At 33.0% G+C, this 12,389-nt stretch overlaps 1 protein-coding gene across 3 annotated transcripts in view; it reads left to right on the top strand.

Moving 5' to 3' along the window:
- PPP1R12A (protein phosphatase 1, regulatory subunit 12A) overlaps positions 1–11,254 on the top strand; it is a 253,983-nt gene extending 242,729 nt beyond the window's left edge. For all 3 annotated transcript variants that reach the window (XM_006871837.1, XM_006871838.1, XM_006871839.1), the window contains 3 exons: positions 217–264; positions 4,224–4,274; positions 8,792–11,254. In XM_006871837.1, the coding sequence (XP_006871899.1) occupies positions 217–264; positions 4,224–4,274; positions 8,792–8,878 (186 nt within the window). In that variant the 3' untranslated portion in view covers positions 8,879–11,254. The remainder of the gene's footprint in view (positions 1–216; positions 265–4,223; positions 4,275–8,791) is intronic.
- Positions 11,255–12,389: the final 1,135 nt, after the last annotated feature.

The following is a 12,389-nucleotide window of genomic DNA, read 5'->3' on the forward strand; positions in this document are numbered from 1 at the left end:
TATATATTAGATATATATTCTTATACATATGTACACACATCTACAAAGGGGCTTCAAAAAGTTTATGGAAAAATTGCGTTGTCTTTTAAATTCAGTTTTTCCACAACCAGGAAATAATGTGATTTCTTTTAATACCCATTAGAGGAGAACTAGTATGTGACCCTGCCTCCCATGGTTATTGCACTTATATCTCTTTTATGATTTATTATGTTACAGAGACAAGAAAGGTTTGCTGATAGGTCACTATTGGAAATGGAAAAAAGGGTAAGTATTCATCCTATTGAATAGTCATCTTCCACCTTTATTGTTTTGTGGAGAGGTACCCTGGTAGCGCAGTGATTAAAAGCTCAGCTGCTAACCAAAATAATGGGCTGTTCGAAAATCACTAGCCACTCTACAGGAGAAAGACGTGGCCGTGGGCTCTTAACAAAGATCACAGTCTTGAAAATCTGAGGGGCCGTTCAACTCTATCCTGTGTAGTCGTTATGAGTTAGAATTGACTTGAAACATCACAGGTTCAGTTTGGTTTGGTGTTTGATATTTGTATTGTGGGTGAAAACAATGACTGAGTGTTTAGTTTTGTGTTGTAGTTCAAAAAGAGTTTTAAGTAGGTTAGTGATTATGTTTTTTTAACTTAGCTGTTTTATGAAGTTCTGGAGGGTCTCACTAGGTGTGAAATTACCTTGTTAAATAAGACAGTTTACCATGTTATTCTTTTGATGGATTTAAACTGTCTTGCCTTGAATCTGAAATATATATAAAGTATCAGGAAATCTGATGTCTTGAAAATACTGTTTTCTCTATCTATGATTTTCTGTGATTATATACTTACTTAAACATTTCAATTACATGAACTTAAATTCTTTGCAAAATTAAACTATTTTGGTTCTTAAAGTTTTTTTAAGATTCTGAGACTTCCAGTCATTTTTAATATATCTTTCTAAAATATCTAAGCTAACAACTTAATAATTATTTATTAAATTTAATTGTGAGTTTAAATAGCTTAAGCAGGAAATATCAAAAAACATTGATTACAGAAATAATCTGAATATCGTTTTGTATCTTGTCCTGGTGTGGCACCATAGGATAAGCACTCAACATCAAGGTCAGTTTGAACTGCAATGTTGGTGGTTCAAACTCACCAGCCACTCTTTGGGAACCCTATAAAGGGTTGCTGTGAGTTGGAACTGACTTGATGGCAGTTAACAACAACATTTTCTTATTTCGTTTCTGGCTGTGATGTATTCAGAGTCCTAGTGTGACACTGTAAGATAAGCACTGAACTACTAATCACAAACCATAAACCCACCTACCCCAGAAACCATATACAGGGTCAATGTGAGACGGAACCTACTCAGTGGCACTTAAGAACAGAAGCATGATGTATTCAAGGAACTCTGGTGGGATAAGCACTGGCTTGCTACCCACAAGGTCAGCAGTTCAAACTCACCAACCACTCTATGGGAGAAAGATGAGGCTTTCTGCTCCCATAAAGATTTATAGCCTCAGAAACGCTAGACGGGGTTGCTATGAGTTGGAATCAGCTCAGTGGCAGTGAGTTTGGTTTGGGCTTTATGATGCATGCAGTGTGGTGCTATAGGATCAGTACTGGACTGCGAAACACAAGGTTGGCAGTTCAAACCCACCAGCTGCTCTTCTTGGAACCCCAATTCAGAGTCGCTGTGAGTTGGCACATTAGAACAACTACATTGTTGGGAGTGGGTGAAGTGTCGGGCTACTAACCACAAGGCGGTTGGCATTTAAAGCTTTCCAAACACTTTAAGGGAGAAAGATGAGCTCGTCTGCTCCTGTAAAGATTTAGAGTCAGAAACGTTAAGAAACAGTTCTACTCTGTCCAATAGGGTAGTGATGAGTCAGAATAGACTCAGTGGCAGTGGGGTTTGTGGCATTTTTTGGTTTGGTTTATGACATATTCAAGGGACCCTGGTGGTGCTTGGATAAATGGTTTACTGCTTACCAAGAGGTTGGCTCTTTATTCCCATCAGCTGCTCTAAAAAAAAGTGGTAATGGCAGTCTGTTGCTGTGAAGATTTAGTCTTGGAAATCCTATGGGACAATTCTGTGTCCTGTCCTAAAGGGGCACTGTGAGTCGAAATCCACTTGATGGCCGTGGGTTTGGGTGTTTTGGTTTGTAACATTCGCACTTGCATTTCTCTCCGCACATTAGTGTGGTGGGAAGCCATAATCTGTAGAGTCAAAAACTAAGTAATCAGGAATCGTTGCTATAAAAACCTTTTTCTTCCTTTCCGTTTTTAAAATAATCAATCTGTGTTTTTTACCACCCCTCTCAAAGGAGAAATTATTTTTAAAAATACAATGTAAAGTTAAATAACTGCAGTCTGTTAACATGTATGGCATGTATTAAATTACACCATGCAGTATATCAACTTTGTTAGGATTTAAGTATATTTCTAAAATACATCTTCTAATCCATTAAAAAGTTATTGGTATAACTATTAAATTGCTAAACTTTTAGAATCATTTATTATTTTATTATGTTTAATGTTGATTGTGTCTTTGCATAGTATTGCTTCAATTTTATCTCCATGAGATTCAGTAATAATAAGGTCATATTGAGATAAAACATTTAAGTATACTTAATCAAGTATTTATTTTTGAGGCAGATGTTAAAATTGTTGAAGAATATTTACTTTACCTACAGCAAAAATAATTATAATCCTCCATAATGGTATCTGCCCTTCTCTTTTTTAAATCTTATACACACATATGTTCATATTCTAGCATTCTCACCCAACTTCCTCTATCTGCCTGTCAGGTGCAGGTAAATTACAAAGTAGAAATTCACTGTTAGTTTTAGACAGTAAACATGGTACCAATAATAAATGTTAACGTGTATTCAGTACTAGGCAAACACTCTCCACACATTTTCTTTAACAATATATTTATATATTTAATGTTAATGTGTTTGTCTGCATTTTTCCAATTGTCAAGTAGATTTCATTGAGCCATTAGGTTATTGGTAAATTTGGTATAATTCTCTGACTTACTTTACCACTAAGTAGTTAAAATCTTGAAGACACCTAATAAAATAAAGCTTATATGGATTCGTTGTCAGATGAAATACCCTATTTCTAAAACCTTCCAGTTATATGGATCAAATATAATATTGCAAGAGGACTTCAAAAGAGTTCATGGGAAAATGTTATTCTTTTCATTTTGTTTTCCATGAACCTTTGAAGCCACTTATATATATGCTAGTGTTTTGAAAAAATACAATGAGTTATGTGAATTCCTGTACATGTAATAATGTTTGTGGATACCAATTTTAGTATAACATGGAGACACCAAAAAACAATAACATTTATAATGAATGAACTATTTTACTAAATATCAGTATTAATTATTACTCTGGGAAATAAATGTCTTGGAAATAGTTTCAGTGTGATTAAACTAAATTTAAATGGTTTGTATCTGAAAGGTGACCGGCAAGAGTCAGTATCTACTGGGCGGTATGACCTAACCACAGTTTTACATCACGTCAATTATTGCTGCTTGCTTTTTGCATAACACCTTAGAATGCTTATTAAGGGGGAACGAAAGAATATGCTGCAAAAATGTGTTGTATGTTGCCTTTGCCTGTCACTCTTTGAAAAGAGATATAGTTTACAGTAAATGCTGCAGTTGCTTCTCCATTAGATTTCACTGCATTAATGCTACACCCAGTACCAACCTAAGTTCAAAGCTGGAAAGTTAATTGCATAAATGTGGCTAGTAAATGATGTGGGTGGAGGCGATGAGTATTTCTTAGCTTGAAATTTTAAAGTACACACAGTTTACGCATGTTTGCTTCTTTGCTTTTTGCTTCTAGTGTAATTGCATCTTTGTGTGAGGTATTTTGTTTTGCTTTCCCTTTTCTATACACTCTTCAGTCTTGGATATTGATTTACTCTATTCCTAAGTTTTACATGAAGTAAAAAATGAATAAATAATTTGAAAACATTTTGTAGAATCTTACCAGAAAGTTAAACCTTTAAAGAAAGAGCTTTTATAACAAAAATACAGATCTTCAGTGGTTTCTCAAAAATTTGAAAGCTCTTTACACCTCACTGGCATCACATCTTTTTTCTATACTGCTCCTGATTTGATCTTTGAGTCTGAGTATCACTATTTCACAATATAGAAGAAAATCCTATAAGAATACAATAATTTTGTAATTAATACCGGTACTTTATATTGATCTAGGAACGAAGAGCTCTAGAAAGAAGAATATCTGAAATGGAAGAAGAACTCAAAGTACGTAAATCATACTTATTAGAGGGAGTGCTGTTTATTCATTTAAGTCCTGGTGTGGCACTATACTGCAAAGTCCATTTGAACTGCAAGGTTGGTGGTTCAAGCTCACCAGTCACTCCTTGGAACCCCCCCATACAGGGTTGCTATGGGTTGGAACCAACTCAAGGGCACTTCACAACAATGACAATATTATTTTTATGTTAATTGTCACCAAAGTTGATTTGCCAAATTTATAAATTATCTCCTGCTTTTCTTCTTAAATCCTGATTTTAAGTCATCTGTAAGTTCAGAGAGGATTTGAAACTCAAATTATTTGATAATTAATTTGTATAGCAGTTTTGACATTCAAGTGTAGAAGAAATTATGCAGTAATGATGATACAAGATTGGGAATTTTTGTTTTCATTGCCAATCATTCCTTTGCTTTTCTCCTTTTAGCATTACTAATACTCATTTGATGTTCCTCTTTTTAAAAATTATTTCAAAATGCTGAATATATGGCTTTTAAAAAGCAGCAAACTAGTCCTAGGTAGAATTGTTAAGAAATATTTTTAAATGATGTATTTTTTATATTTTTACATACTTTTTTTTCCTGGAGTGATAAGAGGGGAATCACTATAAGATTAATGTTCTCTTTTGAAAAAAATGGGCATTAGAGAAGTGCACAAGAAGAGCTAGCTATTCAAAGATGAGTCCAAAATTATCCTCCCAGGGTTCCAGTTAATATTCACACAGGCTTACTCCAAAGAAAATGCACTTCAATATGTATCTGCAACCAGTGGGTGGATGTAGACAAGTTCTCTTAGTAATACAGTTAGTCTCATTAGGATGCCTTCGGAAAAAAAGGATACTTTTGGGCTATGGAAAAAACAACTTTGGGATCAAGGCTAATGTCAAATTTTTGACAAAACTAAGTGGACATCTTCCCAAATCAGTGAAACTTTGCAAAAGCAACAATTTTTAGATGGATCAAGCATTTTAAGAGATGAATTCAAGGCAGAGAGATCAGCTTAGAAGGTTATGATGACTGTATTTTAGGATTCCCAAGGAATAATCTTGATAGATTTTTCTCAAAAGTATGGGGCTATCAGGGGGCCTTTTTTATGAGGAAATTTTGAGAGAAGATAATTGCAGTGATGAGGGCACAGGCCAGGAAATTTTTAACAAGGAATTTTTTTCCCTTCACAACAGTGCCACCTGCTCATTTTTTAAGGGTAGCCAGGGCTGTCCTATGAGAATGTCATCATGAAACTTAACGCCAGCCACCTTAGAGCCCTGATCGTGCCCCTTGATACTTCCTTTTGTTTCCAGAACTCAAAAAACATTTAAAACACAGTTTGAATCCCTTAAGGATTCTATAACTGCCATTTTGATGTATTGTAGATCAAAGACTAATCTAAGATCTGTACCTAGACAGAGAGGCAGGAGCACAGAGAGATACTAAATGGTTTAAATCCAGGAAGGCTATGCGCCTTATGTACTCCGTTTGTATGTTGAGCAAATAATCCAAGAAGCTGGATTATAGGAAAAAGAAAGTGGCATCAGAATTGGAGGAAGACTTATTAACAACCAGTGAGTGCAGGTAACACAGCCTTCAGTATGGATGGATTACACCTCAGTATATTAAAAAAAAAAAAAAAAATCTTCACAACTGTACCAGTAAATTACATTAAGATAAATGGATAAAAGAATGAAGTCATCAAAGACTTTATTTTGCTTGGATCCACAATTAGTGGATCATGAACCTAAGTGGAGGATATGTTGAGAAACAATAACTTCACATCTTACTGTTTTTATTTTATGATTTTGTAGCAATACATTTTGACTCACCCTCTTATATTATTGACTTCTAGCATTACCTGTGGAAATAATTTCTTTTAAATGTTAAAAGGAACATTTAGCAGGGGGAAATGGCATAGTGAATCACATTGTCTTGCATAAATTATGTTTTTTTTATTATGAATTAATGAAATAATGCACGTGAAATTGTGCCCATAGAATTTGAACTTCAGTAATTAAATGTTTTATTATTGAATTGTTTGCTTCCTTCTTAAACTTTTTATTAGATAGTTTTCATTATTGAAGACAAATCTTTTGGGTATTGTTCGTATAATAGTTACAATAGAGATTTTAGGAATGTACCGTGTTTATCTTTCTAAATATCATGGCATATTCTTTCAAAACTCTGAATTTATTTCTTCTTATATTCACTGTCTGTGGTTCTTAATATTTACTGTACTGTTTTCCATTTTCTTTCTTTTATTCTTATTTCTCTGTTCTGATTCCTGCAGAACCTCCACCAAATAAAGCAGATTCAAACTCTGAGAGAGTTAAATGAACAACTGCTGACTGGGAATAGAGCCTTGACAAGAGTTATAGTCAAGCTCTCTGGGTTTTGTAGGCAACTGCAGCCTATGACCCTATCATTATAGCGGTATCACTTCTTGGTAGAGCCAGGCGGGTGTTTTTGTATTAGTAAGCATTGTCTTAGTTAGAATACTTCAACAAATTAATGCCACTGTGTCTGGAGCTTGCTATAATAACTATTTAATAATGCATGACTTCTCAGAATGTTAGAACGTGTCACTAATTGTATATTGCATCTGATAAATTACAATCAGGGTAGAGAATGACTTAGGAATTAAGACTTATCTGCACTTTTGCATACCTGTTTGGCTCTATAGATATTTTAAAGCTTAAAAGTATGGCTATTATTTAAAAGTTTGTTATTGGAAAGAAAATGGAACCTTAACAGTATAATATATGCTGCATAATAATTAATGTGTACATATCATTTGTATATTTTGAAGCTGAAAATGTGTGTTGTTTTTCAAAATAATTTTCAGTGAGAACCATTTTAGTTTACTAATATTTAGTTTTATATTATAGATGTCTTACTTTAAAAGAATCTTAACATAAGCTTCAGTTTTTTATATTTTATAACTAAACATTCTCAACACAGGTAAGAACTGATGGGTTTCACACAAAATTAAAGTCTTTTTAAAATAAAGATTTTGCCTAAGGTAGTTCTGTAAATAATATTTTGCTTGATGATACCATAGAATACTTTGGAAGCTGCAAAGAGTTGCCCATAATTTTGTAAATGGTAGATTCTTAAAGAAGAAGAATAAATGATCTTTAGGAAAATAAGTAATAATGTTTCTCTAAAATTAATTAAACTGGTTCTGTTATTCCTAAATACTTTTCCCTATAAGATACAAGAAACTTTGTAATGTTCAGAATTTAAACTATTCCATTTCCTAACAAACCAGCCAGAATACATGTGATTCAAATAATTCTTAGAGGAAAGTCCAGTTAGCTTGCAACATTTATCTTCTCCAATTTATCAGTAAAACAACAGAAAATGGAATTGGCATCACTTAAGATGTGAGTGTGTCTCTTTTCACTTGAATCAAATACTGTTTATTTTTCTTATACTTGAATATCTTTAAAAATACAGGCTATTAACTCTAGCTTTCAAACTATTTTATACTATTCAAATAATTGCTTTGCTACCATTTAATGATCACCTATCTTATATCTGACATTGTGCTAGGTATTTACTGGGTTTGTAGGTAAATTCCTTAAGAAATTTTAATAATTTAGAATAAGTCTCCTTCCCTTAAAAGTTTCCTAAATAGGCTTGTGGTTTTAAGAAAAATAGCTAAATAATGTGGTTTTAAGTTTGACGTATATGAAGAAAAAAGCCTTGATTTAGATGCTGATAGAAACTCCCTCTAAACCTCTGCTAACAAACACAGTTTCATTTTCTTGGCTGTTCTAATACAGTGTGTTTGTGAGTCATAATATCAAGTGATTTAATAGATTTCTGTTATAATTTGAGAGATTCAATCTTTCATTGAGTAATTTATTAACCCTTGTGTGGCCTGTGAGATATACAAGGGAACTTCATAAAGTTTGTAGAAAAGTTCCACAAACTTTTCGAAGTTCCCCCTTGTATATTGCCACCAACATTTACAGCTTCTCAGGTTTCTTGGGAAACTTTTATCCCTGTTGAAGTGTGGCGCGGGGGCCGATATAACTATATGACTCTGAAGCAATAGACCTTACAGCACCAGCTTTACCACCAGAGTCCATGTTGGACATACAAGAAGGCATCAGAAAGTTTGTGGGCAAATGGAACTGAAAGATAATAGAATATTCCCATGAACTTTTTTTTAAATCACCTTCATGTATGTTCCATATAATTGAATCAAAATCCATATTAACAACAACAAAAATTTTCCCCTTGATTTCAGCATGCCTTCCATTGCTGAAAACACATGGTTTCAATGAAAAATTCAAAGGAGAACATAATTTGGTCATATGATGAAGGGATTAAATTAATTCATAATATCAAGGTTTCCTTTTGTTTCTGCTATGTTTTAGCCCCTAGAAATATATTTAACTGACAGCTCATTCATGTGTCTTCTAGCAAAACATAACACTAATTGAGTGATATTTTATCTTTTCTTTGAAGTAAAAGATTTTTCTTTTTTTTTTTTTTTTTCCTCGTAGATGTTACCAGACCTAAAGGCAGACAACCAGAGGCTAAAAGATGAAAACGGGGCCTTGATCAGAGTCATAAGCAAACTTTCCAAATGAAAAAAAAAAAAAAAAAGCAGCAAGTCATGGAATTGCACATACTAGTAACCCAGTGGACCATAAATGACAGTCACTGGAAGTCTAGGAAGAATCCTTGGAGACTGTCATTTTCGGATATCCTGCCAAATGCCCTCTTATCTAGGGTTTTTGTTTTGTTTAATTTTTTGGGTTTTTGGTTTGTTTTTTTTTTGTTTTGTTTTGTTTTTTTTTTTTTTTAATCAAGACCATTGTTTCATGTTAATGCAGCTGCTGAGAAGATTTTGTTGTTGTTGTTGTTTTTTAATGACTGAGAAAACTTGTTTACAGCTCCAGCATATAAGGAAAGTGTTCAAGGCCAGATACGCCTCAGATATTTAACCAGTAAGCCTTAGTTGTACATAAATACTTTTGTGTCAACAGAAACTCTTAGCTCTCACAGAAGACAGTTATTCAGCATTTTTTTCCGTGTGCCACAATGTCCAGTTTTTCTATATTTAATTTTGCTTTACATCTAAGTTTGGGTTTGTATTGTTTCCTTCTAACTCTTCATGTGGCAGACTCTTCTATGTTTTCACAGTTTTTGCATTTACAGGAAAGAACACCTGCTCTTCTGAAATAAATGTGTTAGGCTAGTGCTATGTTGTCTCCCACCTGGAACTGAATTGCTTGGTGGAACATTTGCTTTCACTGTGTGTGCAATATGCATTTATTTCTTATATGAATGCTTTAAAGTCAGTTGACATTAGATTCTTTTAAGTCCTATTTTCTGCCGTCATTGGTCACTTATTATTATTATTGTAGTATAAGATATATTAGGTTCTGTAATCTTCACATTCATTTTAGCAGGTACTGAGTGATGCTGTATATATAAATAAGTGTATTATTTTAATTTTTAGATCACATTGGCATGCTTGACTATTTTCTCATTTCAAATATCTGTTAATAAAAGTAGGCTACTCCATAATAGTGTTAAAAACAAAATCTGCAGCAATGTGTGATACAAAGACTGTAAAAGTTGCACATGATATGGAGCCCTGTCTTTACACAAGGTTTCTATTGTCAAGTGCTTTAACTTTTATTTCCGGTTTTCATTTGATAGTATTCAGCCATAATGAAAAGTTGCTTAAGGTAATGGCTCCACATTTCACCTTCTTGTATTTATCTGAGTGCTGTCTAGATCTGTTTGTGCTAGCCAAAGGAATACTATGAGATCATTTGCAAGTTTAACCTATGAGTTCATGTTAAATGCACTGTTATTGCCATGTGAAGAGGCATCAGTTTTGATACCACCATCATGTTCAGACCATTTTCTACATTTCAGTGGCCTTTTTAAAAAGCAAAACCAAGTACATAGTGAAGATGGCTTTTATTTGGATAAATAGCTTTTATATTTTCATTAAACCATGCAAAAAAATTATGTCTTTCTGGCACATAACTGTCTCCTTAAAAACCACTGAACAGTTCAGCCATTTGAATAAATTGTACATTGTAAAGCTTATAGTAGCTAATTGTATTATTGATTGTATTGTATACTATATTAAATGTGAATTTGTACCCCTTCATTTTAAAAGGTCATTGTGTTCTACTGCCTACTTTAGATTACTTTGGGGTTGGGTAAGGGTGTTTTGCTAAGCAGGATTTTAAATCCTCTTTCTCTTGATTGGTTTTATGAAGATATAAGGTTATGCTCTTACTACCAAGCTCAGGATTCTTGATTTTTAAAGGTACAAGGAGAGTTGTGGGAGTTTTATTTTTGGTTTTATTTGAACTGTATGAATGGTGGGTCTGAATATATTGAATTCCATGGTCTTATTGGAGAGAGAAAATTACAGATAATTGATCAGTTTGAGTGACTGCAACATGTTCTGGTTGCACAACACTTAGGCATGCTAAGGATGATATTTGTGAAGTTTGGATGCCTGTGAAGAATGATTAAATACATGTTTCTAATATTTTAGTGTTTTGTATTTAGGTTATTTATTCTTTGTATCTGAAACTGAACAGCTACTGTGCTATATTGATTTTATTGGTAGTATTGAGCAGACCTTGTTTCTGCATGAAACTAGTTGCAAAACCCACTATTTTGAAAATAAAAATGTATTTTGACATATACAAATAAAATGAATAAAACTATTTTAAATGTGTGAACTTTTACTGAGGACATTTTAAATTTTGTTCTGAAACTGATGAAATTCTGCATGAGTATTTTTTCACTAACTGCTTTACTTGGATACAACTTTGAATGATTTTTGAAATTGTAATTTTGTGAAAATTTGCACAACATTGTACATGCACATCTGTAAATGCGACCTTAATTGCCGTATTTATGCAATCTGTGTACCAATTTGGACAAATGTTTCTATATTTTACATAAAGCTATCTCTATGCAGAATCTGAGAACTAGTTTTTTATGATAATAAGTTGTAAAATAGTGACTGTCTTAACATAGTTGCATTGCATAAGCATTTTTATTTTTATTTTTTTAATTTTATTTATTTTATTTTTAATTCAACATGTTCTTTTTCTTAGCTACAAGCATAGGTTTGAGAATTCAAATGAGCAGATTAATATTGAAATATAAGATTTACTTTAATATTAGATCGTATTTCCGCCTAGATTTATTCAGTATTCATCCAACAATCTAGCCTATCTGTAAATAGGTAAGAGACACTTCAGATTTTGCAACTTTGGTAGAGAGCTTGTAGTAAACAGGGCTTTTCCAAGTAATACAGCAAAGATTGAATCTATTCTTTCTACTTCTAATACATAACCCATGCATACTCACAGAATGATAATTTTTACTGTTACTTGTTCTCTATTTTAAAAGGGATTTGACATGTAAACACTTCAAATATAAATAAAAGTGACTAAAAGAACTATCAAGGAGAGTATTCACATAAAATGTGAAGTATATATTCACTGCTCCTTTTAGGATTCTACTTAGTGTCTTCTGATGTATTATATTTAAGTGACCATGACTCGCAATGCTAACTAACACTCCTTGCAAAGAAGATACCTGGAGAGTCAGATTCTTATCTTCCAGTTGGCACCATATATTTCCAGAAGACATGTGATAGTTTGTTGATTGTCCTTCACTTTATAGCAGCAATAAGTAGCATTGAGAGCAAAGTCCATTAATGAACATTAAGTATCCATTAGCTCTATTTTACAAATTAAATCAATTAGTTACAAAGATAAATGTTGCCTGGTACACAGTCTGCTGTGCTGTGTGTGTGGTCTTTGTGTCTGAGTGTGCATGTTCAACACAGATGATTTACATAGTAAAGTGGTCAAAAATATTGAGCATAAAAGGAAATCATTTCACTATTTTATTGTATGTTTATCAATAACTAAATCCATTTTGGAAAGGTTTTCTGGAGTTAATGTAAGCAACAGAGTGTTTTTTCTTCTAGGTTAAGTGACAGATTGTGTCATCATAATGTTGTTTTATACCTACAAAGTAACCAGATTACGAAGTGCTCTATTCAACCTAAAGTGTAAAAAACAAAACTATAAAGTTTTATCTGGGGAA

The sequence above is a fragment of the Chrysochloris asiatica genome, unplaced genomic scaffold (genome assembly GCF_000296735.1).
Source record: "Chrysochloris asiatica unplaced genomic scaffold, ChrAsi1.0 scaffold00175, whole genome shotgun sequence".
Classification (NCBI taxonomy): Eukaryota; Metazoa; Chordata; class Mammalia; order Afrosoricida; family Chrysochloridae; genus Chrysochloris; species Chrysochloris asiatica.